The sequence below is a fragment of the Peromyscus californicus genome, unplaced genomic scaffold (genome assembly GCF_007827085.1).
Source record: "Peromyscus californicus insignis strain IS unplaced genomic scaffold, ASM782708v3 Scaffold_3__1_contigs__length_106647218, whole genome shotgun sequence".
In the NCBI taxonomy this organism is placed as follows: Eukaryota; Metazoa; Chordata; class Mammalia; order Rodentia; family Cricetidae; genus Peromyscus; species Peromyscus californicus.
The window spans coordinates 4,611,030-4,630,928 of record NW_026294551.1 but is presented as its reverse complement, the minus strand read 5'-3'; the positions used below and the strand labels follow the sequence as shown (position 1 = coordinate 4,630,928).

Sequence of the window (19,899 nt, the reverse complement as noted above, 5' to 3'; positions counted from 1 at the left end):
GACACTTTTATTTCCCAGAAAAATGAGCAAGCAGTTCCACAAGAGCAAACAGTGGAAAGACTGAATTAAAACATTGAAGTGAACAGTGCTGGGTAGGTAAGGGTGTCAGTGTTCCTGTGCTCATCTGTGTCCTTGTCCTACCCTGGCACTTTGAGTCACATCAAAATGAGTGATTCATGGGTTCAAGATAGAGCTTAGCAGTTAAGAGCACTTGTTCTTGGAGAGGACCTGGGTGCAGTTCCCAGCACCCACATGGTGGCTCACAAGCATCTGTAACTACACTTCCTGGGGATCAGACACACCCTCTTCTGACCTCCACTAGCTCATGTATGCACACGGTGCAAATACATACATGCAGGCAATACTCTAACATAAAATAAATACTTTTTAAAAAATGTTTCAAAATAGAAGTTGAATGTAAAAAAATAACTAGTAGGATATTGGAAAGATGCACAAATGCCAGTAGCCTAATAGAGTGTACTCAGCATTGCTGAGATCATAGGGGGATTAGAATCACAACTGAGTGAGCTAGTTAGTGTTTTCAGACTTACAAAGAGGAATAGAGGCTGGGAGAAGGGAAATACATAGTTTGTGTTCTGAAGGGGGAAGCATGTTAATTACATGGCATTGGGAATAATAATACTACTAAGCCCCCTTTTTTTTTAAGTGACACAAAATATGTCACTTATTTGGAGAGCAAATTGACCTGTAAGTCTTTCTGCCCTAATGTCATGTGTTAGGTTTTTTTTAAGTTTATTTTGAGAATGTCATACATGAGCACTACATCTACATCACTCTTGTGCTACTCCTTCCTCTAACTTCTCCCATACTCCCTCCCAAATTCATAACCTCCTCTTTAGTTATTGTTACATATATATTCATATATGTGTATATGTATACTCATACACACACATATGCAATCTACTGAGTCCATTTAGCATTGCTGGTATGAACATATGTCCAGGGCTGACCCCTTGGGATTGGACAGCCTATGTAGGAGCTTCTCCATGAAGGAAACTGATTCTCCCTCTGTTAGCAACTACTGACTACCTGTAGCCCTTCATCTAGGGGTAAGACCTTATGGAGTTTCCCCTGTCTATGTTGGCATGTCAGCTGGTGTGCTGGTCTTGTTCAGGTAATCATGTTGTTGAGAGTTCATGGGTGCGTTTTCCCTGTCATGTCTAGGCAACGCTGTCTACCTGCAGGTGTCCTGGTCTCCTTCCTCTTCCAGCCTTTGTGCCCCCTCTTCCATGATTCCCCGAGCTTGGGAGTTGGGGCTGCATTGCAGGTCTGTCCATTGGAATTGGGCACTCCACTGTCAGTTGTTCTCTGCATTTTGGCCAGGTATGGATCTCTGTACTACTCCCCATCTTTTGCAAAAAGAAGATTCTTTGATGAGGGGTGAGAGCTATACTTACCAGGCTTGGTGGGGGACGAGGTTTGTGGACTGCACAGATAGACCTGAGCTATATGTACTTTAAAATGCTTAAAGGGGAAAATTGTAGCATATACTTTTATAGAAGTTTTAGATTTTTAAACTGGTGTACCTGTCATGTTGTCAGTTCTAGCAAGAACTGCTCCCAGCTGAATGGAGCTAGACAGAAAGCTCTGGACATAGCGGCATTGGGAGATAAACGGACCTGGCTCATGAGTTGAAGGTCATTCTCAGCTACATAGCCAGTTCAGTGCCAGCCAGGATTCGTGAGACCCCGTTTTCTGTCTGATTGTTTTAAAAGGCTAGACTTTTTTTTTTTTTTTTTTTTTTTTTTTTTGGTTTTTCGAGACAGGGTTTCTCTGTGTAGCTTTGCGCCTTTCCTGGGACTCACTTGGTAGCCCAGGCTGGCCTCGAACTCACAGAGATCCGCCTGGCTCTGCCTCCCGAGTGCTGGGATTAAAGGCGTGCGCCACCACCACCCGGCTTAAAAGGCTAGACTTTTAAACTCTAGGTGAGGGGAGAAGTGTAAAATACAAATAAACATAAGAAGAATAAAAGAACAGCGATTAAAAACTCCAAACAGAGGTTGGAGAAATGGCTAATCAGTTAAGAGCCTCTGCTCTTCCAGAGGACCTGGGTTCAATTCCCACATGACAGCTCACAACTGTCTATAACTCCAGCTCCAGGGAATTTGACACCTTCACACAGACACACATGCAGGCAAAACACCAATGTACATAAAATAAAAACAAGTCATTAAGAAACCAAAAACAGCCGGGCGGTGGTGGCGCACGCCTTTAATCCCAGCACTCGGGAGGCAGAGCCAGGCGGATCTCTGCGAGTTCGAGGCCAGCCTGGACTACCAAGTGAGTTCCAGGAAAGGCGCAAAGCTACACACAGAAACCCTGTCTCGAAAAACCAAAAAAAAAAAAAAAAAAAGAAACCAAAAACAATTTTAAAAAAATTCCAAACAGCAACTGAGCATAGTGGTGCATATCTTTAATCCCAATAGTTGGGAGGCAGAAAAGCAGGTGAGTCTTTAAGTTCAAGACTGGTCTAATCTACATAGTAAGTTAAAGTCAGCCAGGGGGACAACCCAGTGAGATCTTACCTTAAAAGAGGGGGAGAGGGTTCCACAAAAAGTAAAAAAGTGACCTGTATATGCTGCATATTTGAAGAAACAGCAGAGCCAAACTGTAGGGTAAAAGGTTCAAGCCCACTTCTGGATTTGAAAACTCACCAAAACTTATCAGTCCCTGAGCCTGAAATCCCATCAGTCCCCATTCTGGATATCTCTGCCATGGAACACACACACACACACACACACACACACACACACACACACACACACACACACACACACACACACACATACACACACACACACACACAGCCCTGAAACCCTGTGTAAAACCTCCCTGCTCAGTTCTTTGTTGCTTCTCACCTCTCGTGTCTCTCCCAATAAATCTCTTGTGTGAGGTTTGTTGTAGGGCATGACTTTGTGGTATTCCTTGGCTCCTGACTTTCAGGATACCTTTCCCTCCAGAACTGTTAACACCTTCACTGGGGAAACCTTCCCCCTCAGACCTGTAACACTTACACAGGCCCCATCCACCATTACCAAAACTACAAGAAAAAACAAGCCCCACATTTACTGGAATGGATCATTAAGTAACACAGAAAATGGGAATAGTAAGTACATGTCATTTATTACAGGGGCTGGAGAGATGGCTCAGCCATTAAAGGCTAGGCTCACAACCAAAAAGAAAAGAAACAGAAGAAGAATATTTTGGTTTGGTTTAGGGTTTTTGTTGTTTTTGTTTTGTTTTTTTTTTGGTTTTTTTTGTTTGTTTGTTTTTGAGGCTGGCCTCAATTTCAAGATATTCCTGCTTCCTGGGATTTGCAAGTGGACACCACGGTCTCACCTGCTAGAGCTGCAGCCGCTTTTCTTTTGTGGAGGGTGGTGACCCGGGGATTGAACCCAGGGCCTTACATGTGCTGAGGCAAGTGCTCTGCCACTGAGCTGTTGTGCCCCCAGTCCCATAAAGAGCATTCTTAAGGATACCCAAGAAGCTTTCAGCATCCATTGCTTCTAAGATGACACCAGTTGACACACAGGCAAAGGAGTCTTTCCTTTCATCATTGTACAACGTGTGTTTTCCCGTGGGCATGTATTACATTACAAAATAAAAATGTGATTAGATGTTGATTTTTGAAATTAATGAAAGAAACAGCAGCTGTAGAGTAGGAGTTAGAGGTAGAAGTGATTGCTGCTGGAGTGTTTTGTCATGTAAACATAAGCAGTCAAAAAAGGAAAAAGAGCGGCTTTTACCTGGGCTGAAGAAGTAGCTGGCCTTAATGACTTTAATTTGCAGATGAATAGAATTAAGCAGAAGTCATTTTATTCCGCCTTCTGTAGAATACCTCTGTAACCCCTACCTACCCTTTATTACATTTCCTCTCTAAAGATAATTTAAGTGTCTCAGTGTGCTGTAGATTAGGAAAGCCTGACTGTAACAGCAGGCAGCCACTGTTGATACGGTTTTTATTTTCTTCCTAGATGTGTGGCTGAAGCTACATGGTTGGACCATACCTGGTCACACTTAGGACTACCTAAACCTAGAATGCTGTGCATACAGATGGCTTAGTGACTGTACACCTTTTAGCATGAAAACATTCCTGGAGAGTATCTCTAAGATCATGAATAGTCATTTTTCAAGGTTCATAATGTGCAGAACTTCTGGAGTCATCTGGAAGCTTTAAATATGCTTGTGCCAGAGTCCTGTTCACAAAGATTTCATCCAGATGAGTTGCAGCAACCTTGGTTTTGGACGTTTTTGAGTTTCCCAAGTTAATTCCGACTGGAAGCCAAAGACTGAGAAATCACTGTTTTGAAGAAAGAATATTCACAGATATCCCCACCATATCAATTTAAATTGGTTTTATTATGATAGTATTTTGTCATGAACAATCTGCCTCTAGGTTGAAATTCTTTTTTATATGTAGTTATATATAAAAATACATTGATAAATTTAAAAATGCAAATTTATTAAATACAAAGCAACATCTATGCATGGGTAAATGATGCTTGGCAGAGGCTTTGGGGCACATTATTCCTCCTATTTATCTGTTAAATATGCCTGCTCACCTAAATTAGTCTAGGTTCAGTAGGGATATAGAAATCTTACAGTGGTATAAATGGGTGTGTTTCATTCAAGGAATAAACTATGATAAAAGGATTAGCTGTAAACTGGGCATGGTGACACACGCCTTTAATCCCAACACTCAGGAGGCAGAGGCAGGTGGATCTCTGAGTTTGAGGCCAGCCTGGTCTGTGTAATGAATCCCAGGTCAGCCATGGCCACATAGTGAGATTCCTTTTCAGAATACAACAACAACAAAGAATTAACTATAGAAAGTGATGTGGCCCGTAAGCTGATAGAGTACCCACAGAAGATCTGGTTTAGAAGGGAGTCCCCAGATGCTGGCACATTCACTGAGCAGTGGACAGATTGGCTGAGCTGAGCAGCGGGAAGCACTTCCAGACTCCCTATATTTTAGCTGGAGCACATGAAACCCCAGCCAGTCACAACCAGCAGCCCTCAGCCAGTTGCTTGGGCATCCACTGGAAAGGAACCCAGGGCATGTTAATGGTGTATGGATTGGATATCAGTGCGGCAGTCCTGGAGGCCAATGTATCTGTTAAGAGGGACCACTTTATTGCAAGACTCATGAGAGAGAAATGACTAGGTGGCTAGTAGCAGGAGGCCTGGAATAAGATCCGTGTTGAGAGTGCCATTTGATGGGATGCTAGACAGCCAGAGCTGCAAGGTTGCCTATGCTAAGCCTAGGTCTGTAGCCATCATCAGGGCCTTCATACCCTTATGCCGACCCACAGTGCCACAGCACCAGATATCAGGAAAGCCCTTCATCCTGTAGTACCCTCTAATGAGAAAGTTCCCCACGTCGCTGATGAATGAATGAAGAAGGGCCAAAGCCTGTGTTGTTGGGAGAGCATGGAGCTGTCAGGCAATAGTTAGTGATCACTGGCATACCACTTGGGTTAGCTAGTCTCCATTCAGCTCTACAGCCCAACTTTGAGGCTGCTGTGACCTTTTAAAGCAGAGTTCCTCCATGCTGTGTATCTTGTAATAGCTCTCCAGCTGAGCAGGGCTCTGTGTAAAAAGATAATCCTTTTGTCTGACAAATGTGAAATTAGAGCATACATGGGAATCACCTCTAAAGAGCCCGATTTGTGGGGCCGGGTAGAAACCACAAATGGACATTTTTAATGGGTAGCACCTGGTGATGGCAGTCTCTTGAGCGAACACTTTGAAAAGCACTAGTCTGATGGGTTGTACCTTACTCCATATCCCTCATACAGTGAACGGTGCTAGTCTGGTTCTCCAAATGTGAACTGAACAAATGAGACGGCTAAGACATTTAAACAAACAAAGCGGGGCAATTGCTGTAGTACTGGGTGAACCTCCATTTCTGACATCCTTTCAAAGTGGCTCCATCCTATATGACAGTGTCTACCCCAAGACTTTGTGTACTAATATCCCTGTCCTCTTCCCCAGAGTTGAGTCTTAGACCCCAGGGCCTCTCACATCCAAGGCAAGCAAGCGCTCTTCTACATTTCGTACCCTCCCCCACACAGGTCGGGCTCGAATTCACCTGTGGACCAGTCGTGATTCTCTCGCCTCAGCTTCCCAAAAGCTAAGATTATAGTCCTGTGCTGCCAGTCCCGGTTACTGCTTTCCATTTTGTCAATCAGTCATCCTACTAATACCAACTTTTAAATATTCAATAGGGTAAAAGAACAGGAAACACAAGAAGAGGAACGTTTGATGGAAGAAAAGAAAAAGAAAAAGCAGGAAGACAAGAAAAAGAAGGAAGGTGCTCAGAAAAAGGTTTGCTAGAATTCCTTCCTCCATGCCCTTGCAGTCATGTGTGCCGCATCTGCATTGACATAGCTGTCTCATGACCACACTTGATTTTATTCTATTACTGTTTTAAATCAATATGCTAAATCTATAATTAGTAAATAATAGACACTTGGCTTGTGAAGTGAGTGTAGGGTGCCAGCTTCAAAATGTCTTGTTTCAGGGGCTGTGTAGTTGATGTGTCAAGAATGTTCATGTCTTCTTCTGAGAGTGGATGGTGTCCAGCCCAGAGCAGCCCCATCTAAAACATCAGGAAGGGGCCATGAAACTAACAACATTAGAAAAGCTAGAAATAATTTTTGCAGTTTTGGTAAATATTCTTTATAAGTCCTGTTTATAAATGTTAAAATAAGAAGTTCTATAAACAGTCTAGAGAGATGACTCAACAGTTAAGACCATCTGCTGCTTTTCCAGAGGTCCCAGGCTCAGTCCCAGCACCCCCTTTGGAAGGTTCCCAGCTACCTGTAACTCCAGTGCCAGTGTATCCAGCGCCCTCTGCTGGACCTTTGGGGACTTGCATTCACCTGCAAGGTCTCACACACACACAGGCGCATATATGTGTATAATGTATATATATGTGTATAATGTGTATATATATATTTTAAATCTGTTTTTTAGAGTTCTTTAAATTTTATAGTCATTTTATACCACCCGTCTTTGCTTTCACTTAAGTAATGTGCCTTGTGGTTTGAAGGATACCTTCTAGACTGTGGCAGATGGGGAGCTCAGGTGGCTTCCATAAAAACTTTTTTGCCTGTAACTTAACACTGTCATGTAATCACAGCATGTAGACAAATGCTTATTTTTCTCAGTAGTAAACTATCTGAAGTGTGCTTTTAAAATTTGAAGAATTAAAAGTCTTAGTCTGAACACTCGGGAGGCAGAGGCAGGCAGATCTCTATGAGTTTGAGGCAAGCCTGGTCTACACAGTGAGTTCCAGGTTAGTCAAGGCTCCGTGTCTCAAAGAAACTAAAAGAGAAAAACCTAAAACAATTAAAAATTTACTTATAAACTTTTCATCAATCTGTACTTTCTACACAATTGTTTCTAAAGCATTTCTGATTTTTTTTTTCAGGCTGCTGATCCAAAAACCAAAGGTAAGTTGTTTGTTTGTTTTTAACATATTTTGGGAGGAGCATACTTTTTATAGCAGTACCAAACTTTGCAATGAGGTGACTTTTGTAAAGTTTATTTTATGTTTGTGGATATTTTGCCTGCATGTATGTCTGTGCACCAAGTGTGTGCAATGCCCACAGAGCCCAGAAGAGGGCCTTGGATCCTTTAGAACTGGAATTAAGATGATTGTGAGCCACCATGTGGGTGTTGGGAATTGAAGCCAGGTCCTCTGCAAGAGCTAGTGTTGTTAAACCCTAAGCCCCAGAAGGTGACTTTAAAACAAAGGACCTAAGTCTGCCTTTGACTCTACATTTATTATACATTGTGAAGCTCTTCACTTAAATCTGTTTTTATATATCTACATTTCATTATCCTTAGGTTAATATAAAACTGCCTAGAAAATGTCATCTGTGTTTTAAACAACACTTTTAAATTTCCTTTAGTTTATTCCCACCAAATAAGGATTGAATTCAGGAAGGTGATTCATTTGGAATAAGACCCAGAAAAGGCTAATTTTTTTAAAGCTTGAAATTCCTTACTGACAGCTATTCCCTTGCAGACATATCTGTTTCTTTCTTACTGATGTGTAAGATTTCCAGAGCTTGCTTGCCTGTTGGTCTTTTTTGTTTGTTTGTTTTTTTGTTTTTTTGAGACAGGGTTTCTTCTGTGTAGCTTTGTGCCTTTCCTGGAACTCGCTTTGGAGACCAGGCTGGCCTCGAACTCACAGAGATCCGCCTGTCTCTGCCTCCCGAGTGCTGGAATTAAAGGCGTGCGCCACCACCGCCCGGCATCTGTTTGTCTTAACGGTAGAAACAGAGGCAGCTCTCAGTGTGGCCCAGGCATCTGGCTTTGCTGGAGGTTAGAATGAGCTGAGGGAAGCTGTACCCCAAGGCCCTCCACCATCCATGAACAGACCAGCTCTGTTCCATCCATGACAGTGTACTTCTTTAAGCTTCAGGTATTGCATCTTTAAAATGAGAAAAGTGGTGAATTGTTCTTGCCTCATAAAGTTGTTACAAAGACAAATGAGCTCACACAGGAAAGGCCAGTACCCAGAGTGTAACTGATGTTCAGTAAAGGGTTGTGCTGTCCTTCACTGTTCCTTAAATCTTTTTGTCTTCCTTGAACACAGTTGCACATGTAGACGCAGTTGGACATGCACACTTGCTCCCATTGTCAGGACTTTTGCAAGAGTTCTCTCAGTTACGGTCTGTACTAATACTTCACTTCTAGCTGGCATCTTATAGTTTTCAAAGCTACATTATATGTATGATCTCACTTGAACTTCATAATTGAACAGGACTTGAGATGAGTTCTTGGTTTTGTTATAGTAAAGGCATAAGTAGGGGAGCTCAGCTTCTGACCCTGTGTGTCTGTCCTTGCACCTTGTCACTGGAGTCACGTCCAGAGATGAGTTCACCGTTAAATGAATGTTAGAAACAGCAGGGTACAAGGACATCTCTGCTCTGTTAGAATATTTTTAGAAGGGTCCAAAAAGACTGGCCGTGGCTGTATTTGAATTTATGATTTCAAATAAAACAATGGTTCTTACTGTCATTTACAAAAACAGAATCTTTCTATATCATTCATTCCCCCCCACTTAAATGAGCCATTTTCACAATCTGTTTCCATGGTCACTTATTGTTTACTTCCCAACAGTGACTGCTCACTGCTGCATGGTGCCTGAACTAACTGTGCTGACCCTTGCGTGGGATTCCTGCTTTGTGTCACTGTGCTGACAAGTGACTGTGGGCTCTACTGTCTCTTCTGAGTGACTGGGGCTGTGGGAACAGTTTGTCAGTGACTGTAACTGCCCTTTGGGTTTGTCCTAAAAACAGTTGTTTGTGTCCTTATAAACAGAACAATCTAAAGTACTTCGACATAATTTTCTTTTTAATTAATTATTTCTATTTTATATGTATGAATATATTGCCTGCATGTTCATGTATGCACTACATGTGTACCTGGCACTCAGGGAAGCCAGAAGAGGGTGCTAGGTCCCTTGGAATTAGAGAGTGGTTGTGAGCTGCCATGTGGGTGCTGGAAACTAACCCAGGTCCTCTGAAAGAGCAGCCAGTGCTCTTAATCACCAAGTCATCTCTCCAGCCTAGAATGTTTTCTAATGACTATAAGCAGCGTCACGTTTATATTTTTCTCAGAGTCCGTGATTACTCAGTCCCATCAGAATCGGCTGCTGTGAGGTGACACTCTGGCCTAGACACTCATGTTAGACAGGGCATGGCCTGATTTGGTGATGAGACGTGTTACATAGTAACATTTGTGCGCACACATAAGACAGATTTGCTCTTAGAACTTGCCAGTGTTCTGTTTGTTTCCCCTGTCGTGGCCTGCAGAACCCAGTGCAGGGCTACATCTGTATGTCCCTCCTTTCTTCCCAGAGCCCTCACTCAGCTACTGCCTTTGTGCTAGGCCAGTTCTAGGCCCTGGCATTAAAGATTCTCCTTGTTGCTGCTGTTGTCAACCAGGGCTAGTAGTAATCTAAGCTACAAAGTTCATTACAAAGCCAGGAGAGTCTGTGAAACGTCACCTAGCAGACCCTTACCTACCTTCTCCTGTCTCTGCAGCCAGTGGGCTTCAGAGCAGCCCATATCAGGAAGGGGGTCAGAGAAGGACAGCAACACTCCAGGCGGGGTGGCCTTAGGAGTCCCTCCCTGTCTTGTCAGTCTAATGGAGAACACACTTCTCTCTGCCTTATAAATTTGAAAGTGGGCTTTCTAGGAAGTCTGCTTTGCAAAACCATAACTAAAATAGAAATTATCTCTGGATCTCTGTTTTATTTTAAGATTTATTTTTCTTTTATGTGTTTGGGCATTGTGCCTGTGCCTGCATGTATGTCTGCAGGGGCTGGAAAAGAAAATGTCCAGTTCCCTGGAACAAGGGTTCTAGACAGTTGTGAGCTGCCGTGTGGGTGACTGGAATCAAACCCTGATTTTCTCTAACCACCAAGCCATCTCTCCAGCACCTGGCTATTTTTTTTTCAAGTTCTAGCCTGTGATTTATTTGTGGGGGTCTCTTTCTTGTTTTAAAGATCAGGCCAAGTAGATGGCGTTTCGGAACATCTTTCTCTGGCATCCTGCCCTTAGGTCGTACCAGGAGGAACCATGTTTTCTTTGTCGACAGGAGACACTACTGCTCCCCTCTGGAGCTCTACTTGCAAATGGCGGCTCCACTCTTGTCTTCTACCAGTATTTCCCTCCCTCTGGGCCTGCTTGACCTCTGTCCTTAAGTAAGCTCTACGTAAAATGCCTTCCTCTTACAGAAAACATTGTTTTTAATTAAAAACAAAACAAAACAAAACAAAACACATTTGGGAGACAAACACTGAAGGCTTATGAGTTCAAGGCTAGCCTTGGCTATAGAACGGAGACCTTGCCTAAAGGGGGAGGGGAGATCACGATAGCTCAGTTGGTAAAGTGCTTGTTAAATAAACATAAGAACCTTAAGTTCAGATGCCAGCACCACGTGACAAACTGGGTGAGGTGGCATATGCCTGTAATTCCATCTCTGGGGAGTCCTGGGACTCTCTGGCCTAGTTTTTCCAATTGGTGAGCTCCAAGTTCATTGAGAGACCCTGTTTCAAAAAATAGATAAAAAGTAATAGAAGAAGACAACTGATGTTACTTTCTGGCCTCTCTACACTCACATGCACACACAAGTACACACACACACACACACACACACACACACACACACACACACTCAAAATGAACAAAAAAACTCCTAAGAGAAACTTCTCCATCCTGAGCTATTTCCCAGTTAATGTCTATTAGCCATCCTTTACATCTCATTCTGTATTCACGTAAATACACAGAATCCAGTGCTTTCCATAGTTCGTGCTCTCTTATGCCCAAATACTAAGCCATTTAAAAACCTTCCTGCCAGCCAGGCAGTGGTGGCACACACCTTTAATCCCAGCACACAGGAACCCTGTGAGTTCGAGGCCAGTCTGGTCTACAGAGTGAGATCCAGGACAGGCTCCAAAGCTACACATAGAAACCCTGTCTCGAAAAGGAAAAAAAGAAAAAGAAAGAAAGAAACCTTCCTGCCAGCCTGTTCATAAACAGAATCATCCTGATAAATTCTTCTGCACATTATCTTTTCATTAGTGACTAAAGAAGGGCAGCAAACACCCAAGCCTGCTCTCTTGTTCGCTAGCTGGTGTCCAAACAGCAGCAGGCTCTCTCTTTCTTTGGGGTCCTGCCTTAATTTAGTTACAGATACTAATAGCTTTATAGGGGAACTTTGTGAGCCTCTTGTTTTCTGGGACCTTTTCATTGATTTGAGAGTTAGTCACATCATTTGTGAAAGCAAGTGCCTTGATGTTTGGTTATGATGAAAAGACCACTGAGTTAAGATCTTAGTGGTAGGAGTGTGAGACTGACATGTGTTCACTTTGTAATTGCTCGTTCTCGGAGAAAGCTCATTTTCTGCGCTTTATCATCAGTGTGACCATCTGAAACCATAGTCTTTCAATATCCGTGCATGGGGTTAGGTTTCAGAGTCACGGGTTACATGTAGCTCACCTGAAACACACAAGCTTTTTAACAACATGAATGAAGAGTTCTGGCAACCTGCATGTCATTCTAACTTTATGGTATAGAGATGAGAAGAAACGAGAACTTGATTCCACATTCACTGAGTGGTGGCACCTTTGTGTAACTGAGGCAGCCAGGGCTCTCTGTCCAGTCCTCTGAATGCAGTAACCAGCATCTAGTTTTTATAAAACATCAGATCTCTGTTTTCCTACATTAGAAATGAAAATACAATGGCTAAAAATCTCATTTTCCTCCTAAGCCAGATGTTTTGAGGGTGTGAGTGTCTTCTAAAGGTAGAAGCTTAAAGTCTGTTCAGTGGGCTCAGCACTGTGCGTTTTACATTGTATGACACTTCATCCTCCTGTCTGTAGGATGACTAAAGTCTTGGAGTTGAAGGCTCCTTCAGGATTTTTTCCAGCTCCCATAGTGCTGAGTGAGAAAATGCCAAAATGCCATCTCAAGGAGTTCAATGGTTTATGAGAGCTCGTTAGTGGCAGAACAAGACCCTTGGTCTCTGGTTGTCTCCTGTATGTTGTTTCTGCTTCCACATAACAACTGAAAGCACAGTCTGTCAAGACTGAAAGAAGTTCCTAAGAGGTCTATTGTGTGAAGGGTATTTAGGGATCATCTTTTAAAATTTTAAATGTTAGATTTGTCTTTCTTTAGCTCTGTTGTTCTATGTTTAAGGGAATTTTTAAAATTCTACTCTTCAACCCGAGGAGGAAGAGATAATAAATGTGTTAATTTTCCCTGTAGGAACAAAGGAAAGTGTGTTAAGACTTAAGGTGTTTTTAAATATGGAGACTGTTTTAAAAAATTAAAAACATATTGCTAAAACCCAAATTCTGGACAGGTACATGGACATGTAAATTATTAATCTAAATTTTAAAGAAAGTCAGCAAAGCCCCTTGGCTACAGATTCAGCAGGCGACAGTCCAGGTCCCTACACTGCGTCTGCTCAGCTTCTGTCAGCCTGAAGGTAGGACACCTCTCTGCTGGGTCTGTCTGGCCACTGAGACTTTAACCATAAAGACAGTTTCCAAGATGAGAAATTGCAGTTCTTAATTCTAAAAAGGAGCTGGCAATCTGCTTTCTGAGAAAGAATTTGAGAATGATAGCCCCATTTGGCCTCTTTTCGTGTGTGTGTGTGTGTGTGTGTGTGTGTGTGTGTGTGTGTGTGTGTGTGTGTGTGTTAATAGCTTTATTGAGTTATAATTGGAATGCAGTAAATTGCAAATATTTAAAGAAAACAGTTTGCTGCATGTTGGAACGTATGCCCCTGTGAAACCGCCACTACCATCAAAATGACACCAAGCAATTCCTAAGAGTATCTCTGTTCCTTCCACCCCCATTTCTCCTGTCTCCTCCTTGACCATCTGTCCCTGAGCAAACACTGACTTGATTCTGCCATAGAGTTAACTTTCTAACATGATATGTAATAAGTGGAATCATATACCATTGTACTCTTCCTCAGCAGAATCCTTGGGGATTCATTCATGTTGTGTAGTGTGTCAGTGGTTCATTCCTTTTTCTTGCCGGTTCGTGTTTCATTTTGCAGGCATACCAACAGTTTGCATAGCCATTCACCTGCTCCTGGGCATTTGAGTTTTTTCCTGTTCTTCAGCTTTTATGAGCATTTATGTCCCAGTCTTAAAATAGTGTATCGCTGGATTTTCTTGAATAAATACATGGAAGAGAATAGTTATATTAATTTTTTTTTTCAAGAGGCTGCTAACTGTTTTCCAAAGTGATTGTACTGTTTCAGTTCTGTGTTCCACCAGCACATGGTTTGGGCCTTGTTAGGATTCCTAATAACTAGTGGTATTTATCTTAGTCAGGGTTTCTATTGCTCTGATCAAACACTATGACCAAAACAAGTTGGGGAGGAGAGGGTTTCTTTGGTTTTTACTTCTACATCACAGTTCATCATCAAAAGAAGTCAGGACAGGACTCAAACAGGGCAGGAACCTGGAGGCAGGAGCCGATGCAGAGACCAAGGAGGGGTGCTGCTTACTGGCGTGCTCCCCATGGCTTGCTCAGCCTGCTTTCTTTTTTTTTTTTTTTTTTTTTGGTTTTTCAAGACAGGGTTTCTCTGTGTAGCTTTGCGCCTCTCCTGGAACTCACTTGGTAGCCCAGGCTGGCCTTGAACTCACAGAGATCCGCCTGGCTCTGCCTCCCGAGTGCTGGGATTAAAGGCGTGCGCCACCACTGCCCGGCCTGGCCTGCTTTCTTATAGAACCCAGAACTACCAGCCCTGGGATGGCATCACCCACAGTGGGCTGGGCTTTCCCCCATCAATCACTAATTAAGAAAATGCCCTACAGTCTTGCCTACAGCCTGATCTTATGGAGGCATTTTAAAAATTGAGGTTCCTTCCTCTCGGATTACTTTAGCTTGTGTCAAGTTGACATAAAACTATCCAGCATAGTTTAGAACATTATTTTCACGTCCTTATTTGCCACCTGTGTATCTTCTTTGAGGAATGTCTGTTCCCATCAGCTGCCTACCTTTCTATTACTTTCTTGTGATTCTCCGCTGGCCTCTTGAGCTTCACATAAAGGCTCAGCACTCTATCCTGTTTGCCTGATGTCTCTGTCATTGTCCTCTTTGGACCTGCAGTGACTTGATAACTTTGAAAGATGATGACATTCCTGCACAGTGCAAGTTTTCATTAGTCATATTCTGCTACTGGACTTTATACTAGTTAGCTCATTAGCTGACTAACAGTAAAGACCTATTGGATGCTCTGGGTAAGTATCTTATTCCTACAAATATTTTAATAGAGAGATGGATACATAAGCAAGTGAATGTAAGAAAATTTCTGGATACTGTGATTTACTTATTTTGCACTTTCTATCTGAAAAGATTTATATAGTTAGTCATCTTTTCAGTAAGTATTTTTCTGTCTCTTTAAGGACTGGAAGATTATCTGCTTTTAAAAATAGAAAGGTGTGGTGACACACACACATTTAATCCCAGCTTGGGAGGCAGAGGCAAATAGATCTCTGTAGTTCAAGGCCAGCCTGGTCTACATAGTGAATTTGAGGACAGCCAAGGCTCAGGAGGAAAAACAAACAAACAAAAACAACACTCTCCTTATAGGCCCAAGTGTCTTATGGAGGATGGACAGAGATCTCAACCATCTATTCCATGTGTCTTTGCTAACTGCAGTGGCTGCTGGGCAAGACAGTCACATGGTTGATAAGAACTGAGGGTGAGGAAAAGTGAAGTAGGTGAGAAGTTCTGGAGGGAATCTGGGTAGTGCTGAACTGAGATCTAAAAGGGAGAGATTAGGACCCACACACACCGAGGGCACAGGCTTTGTTTAAGGCTAGTGGTAGGAGATTTTCCAGAACTAAATAGAAGGTTGGCGCAGTGCCGCAGGAGCCAGCAGAGGAGAGAGTGTGAGCAAGGCTTCAGGTTTGCAAGAGCATGAACTTGTCAAAGCCTTGCCTTCTCCCTCACCAGCTTCTCTCACTGTTTCAAGATTTGACACGAGCTCCCTCTTCTGGTAGATTGCACAGTTTTACATTTTCTGGGAAATAGTCCCAAGATTTTAGCTTTTTTTTTTTTTTTTTTTTTTCACAATTTACCTGTTTATTAAAGATAATGCACACAGGCTGGGCGGTGGTGGCACACGCCTTTAATCCCAGCACTTGGGAGGCAGAGGCAGGCAGATCTCTGTGAGTTCGAGGCCAGCCTGGTCTACAGAGTGAGTTCCAGGAAAGGCGCAAAGCTACATAGAGAAACCCTGTCTCGAAAAACTTTAAAAAAAAGATAATGCACACAGCCCTAAGGACGGTGTATTCAGTATATCTGTGTCCTAGAAGAACTCCTGAGACCCAAATTTACAAGCCTCTTTCTGAGATGAAGGAAGCCCTGTTTGTCCCAGAGCTCGCACACTTGAGGATGACTGTGAAAAGGAGAGGCAAGAGAGTGCTAAAGGTGCGTAACAAGCCCTCCGTGTCCTTGGTTATCTGCCCAGTGTGCTGCCTTGGTGGGAATGGACATGGGTAGGAGTTCAGAAAGGCCAGTAGGCATTAATGCTGCTTTGCTTACTTGGCTCTAACATAACACAGTTTCCAACCTTATTTTCTTTTGAATGAAATTATTCTTATTGTTAGTAGTCACTATTAAAACAACTTTACACCTGGCAGTGGTGACGCACGCCTTTAATCCCAGCACTTGGGAGGCAGAGCCAGGCGGTTCTCTCTGAGTTCGAGGCCAGCCTGGGCTACAGAGCGAGATCCAGGAGAGGCACCAAAACTATACATAGAGAAACCCTGCCTTGAAAAAAGGAAAAAAAAAAAGCAATAAAAACTTTACTTTTAGCTTTAATGTTATCTAGTACACTATATTGAGAGTAGCACTTAATTACTCTCAATACCATTTCAGAGAAACTGGTAATGCATTGGGACAGAACATACCTCTAAACGTTGTTTCTCATATCTACTGGATTACACACATGGTCCCCTAGCTACCATACTCCCTACAGCCCCAGGCCAACGATTGGATAAGTAAACTAATATGTCTGTTACACGAATGAGCACCTTCTTCCTCAGAACACCACAAGGCAAAGAAGATCTGGGTTGATAGGATTTGTGTTTTAAACAGTGACAATAGTTTAACTGTACACTACATTGAACTCTCTGTGGCCATGGCACTTAGGAATGAGTAGACAGCAGATACCATCCTGTCTCTGAGGTCACAGCAGTGCCGGGAAGCTGGAAGCCAGGCTGAAAGTCAGGTTCAAAACACGGAAGTACGACAGCAGAGCAGAGGAAAGGCCGAAGCCACATGAAGGCCAGAGCATGAGCAGTGAGCATGAGTTGTGACTGTGACTGGAAGAGGCTTTGCTCAGCATGGCTAGAACCAACACTGAGTGGCCCAGGACTAAGACACGTTTGTGTTCCTTGGGCTCTGAGACTGCTGACGGTTTGGAAAGGGTTCCCAAGTCACTGCAGTCTGCTCTGTGGGAGGATTTGACACTGTAGGGTTCAGGGGCTGCTTGGCCAGTTGGGACTGTGCTGCTGAACTCCTTAACAGAAAACAGAAAATTACTTCTTAGACAGTTGCTTTCAGAGATTGTTGCCAGCAGGTGTCGCCCTCACTTAAGAAACGTGAACTGCTTATTAATGCAGAGGAACTAAAATTTCTATCTTGCTGAAAGTTTTTTTTTATAACTGTTCTTTTGTAAGGTGGCCCTAGATTCATTTATCTGAAGAAGAGGATGGCAGAAATAGGATGTCTAAGACAGGGGCAGGAATACAATCGGAAATTTAGATCTGAAAAAAGCATGTAGCCATATGTGACTAATACTTTCAGAGAGCCAAAAAAAATATTGGCTTAAACCCGAGAAGCTTTATCAGCACATCACGTAAAGAGGCCCAGCAGAGCAGCTCACCCTGTTTAGACTGTTGACTGGCTATCTCACTGCTTTGCTCATCCAGGCATCTCTTCTTTGGGTCCCAGATGACCAGCCCAAGGTGTTAGCCCTTCAGACAGCTGGAAACATTCTGTGAAAAGTAACTCATAGATTAGGAACTCAGCATGTTCACATTACTTTCCAGGACCCTCGGTCTTATCTCTAGTGTAACATACACTAAATGACATTTTTCCATTTGAGACAATATGCTAGTACTCAATGTGGAGTACAGAGTTGTAAATGAAACCAGTCACCTGAAACAGCCTCTGGCCTCTCACAACTACTAGGTTCTTGTTCTCTGTTTCTGTCTCAGCCTTTAAGGAAACAAATCCTTAAGTGTAATATATTTCTGAGAAACTTGCTCAAACTTTTCTTTTTCAGGAGCACATTACCTTTTTTTCTTTGGATCTCTGTCTAACAGAGACATAATGCAAACAGCTGAGAGTGTACCTCAGTGTTTAGCATGTGTTAGGCCCTGAGTTTGATCCTCAGGAGGCAGAGAACAAGAGGAGAGAGAAGAAAAGGTGGGGAAAGGAGAGAAGAAATTCCATTTAGCTCACCATAATGACACATGCCTGTAGCAAGACAGGTGGCCAAAGCACTGTAGCCCAGGACTATGAGGCCAGGCTGGGTTGGTTTCGTTTGTTTGTTTGAGACATGGTCTCATGTAGTTCAGGCTAGCCTTACACTTGTTGTGTAGCTGAGATGACTTTGAATTCCTCCTGATCATTCTGCCTTCCCTTCCCAGGTGCTGAGATGATAGGCCCATGCCATCACAGCTGGTCTTCAGGATAGTCTCTGTCTTATATGCACAGCACACCTCAGTACATTTAGCATTCAGTAGCCACATGTGGTTACAGTTTTATTTCCCCAGTTGTTGGTCCATTTGGGTAAGAAATCATGAGTTGTGTGTCAGTGCTCTCTATAGAAGGAGACACTTGGCTCATTCCCAGAGACTTATTGCTCCTCTCCTGGATATCTTCATTTGGAAGGGAAATAAATAAATCACTTCCAAGTGGCCCCGTCCAGCTGACAGCTGAAGATAAAGCCAGGACCAGAGCTGGAGCAGCACTGGGGTTGTGTTTGGGTTTCAAAGAGGAGGCTGTGTGAGTGTGGGTGCCCACTCTTGGGTGGCCTAGGGCAGGATTGAGAACAAAAAAGGTGTGAAGGACCCAAGGAATGGTAAGAGATGGGCGGTGCCTCCTGACCAGTCTGATGAGTGTGGCTCTCTTGTGCCTGAAGTGCTGGGATGGAGAAGAGGAGCTGATGCCTCTGGAACATGGTATTTCCTGTGCCTTTCTCCACTAAAAAGTGTCTCCTCCCCTTTTTATTCTGTGATGATGAACTCTTCCCAGCAAAGGATATGGGGGGGGGGGGGGGAGTGTATTCATATTTATTCATAATCACATGCTTTGAAGTAATAAACAGGAGACATGGGGATGCACGGCTGCAGTCTTTTCCTGGGTGACTTGTGTGCCTAGTAGTTTAGTAGTATAAATAATTTCTATTCCTGTATCAATACGCAGCAAACTTGTCCCGTGAAGGGCTGGGTGGTAACTATTTTAGAGTTAGGAGACCATGGATGGTCTCTCTCATGTATTCTTTGGTTTCTTCCTCCCATCCTTCAGAACTGTGAAAAGTATTCTTCTTGGTTTCTGCCAGTCTCTGTCCCCCGTGGTAGCAGTTAATCAAGAGGAAGGGGAGGCTTCACAGATCAGACACATTTAGTATGTCAGACAAGCAACACAGGAGAACTGAATATTCTGTATTGATAGGTCTTAGACTTTGGTGGCTTAGACTGAAAATAAAGCGGCTGATTTACAGCATTTTGCTTACTTAATGTGAATTCCTTTTCCTGTAATAGGTTTAACAATAATAAAAAATAGCCCTGAATTTGTCCTTTGGTCTAGTTCTTTAGTTAGTTGATATTGCATAGGATGTGTCTGTGTACATGACACAGCCACATGTGGAGGTCAGAGAAGTTTGTGGGATCAGTTCTCTCCTTCAACCTTTAGGTGGGCTCCAGGAATTGAACGCACCTCACCGGATTTATGTGACAAGTACCTTTACCTGAGGAGCCACCTTCCTGGCTCCTTCGGTCTTTTGTAAAAACTAGTAGCAGTGTAGTAGAAGAGACCTGGACTGGCAGTGTAAAGGCATAACTTCTAGTTCTGACTCAGTGGCAGTGTTGTTGTCATTGGCCTAGTCATCTTTGTGGCTCAGGGAGTAGGAAGGCAGGATCTCACTGGTGCCCACAGGAGAAGTCTTTGGTCCTGACGACTAGAAGTGAGAACATAGTCAGAAGGTGACATTGGATTTAAGCACCAGAAAGTCATTATCACCTTGCACAGTATGGCCTCCATGGACAAAATAAAAAAAAAACAAACACCACAAACCAAAAAGGAGGACAGAGAAGGATGG

General features: G+C 43.1%; 1 protein-coding gene across 1 annotated transcript in view; it reads left to right on the top strand.

Annotated features, from left to right (window-relative positions):
* Positions 1-6,248: 6,248 nt before the first annotated feature.
* Positions 6,249-19,899, top strand: part of Tnrc6c (trinucleotide repeat containing adaptor 6C) — an 82,459-nt gene continuing 68,808 nt past the window's right edge. The window contains 2 exon segments of the mRNA XM_052758055.1: positions 6,249-6,348; positions 7,457-7,478. Of these exon segments, the coding sequence (XP_052614015.1) occupies positions 6,286-6,348; positions 7,457-7,478 (85 nt within the window). The 5' untranslated portion in view covers positions 6,249-6,285.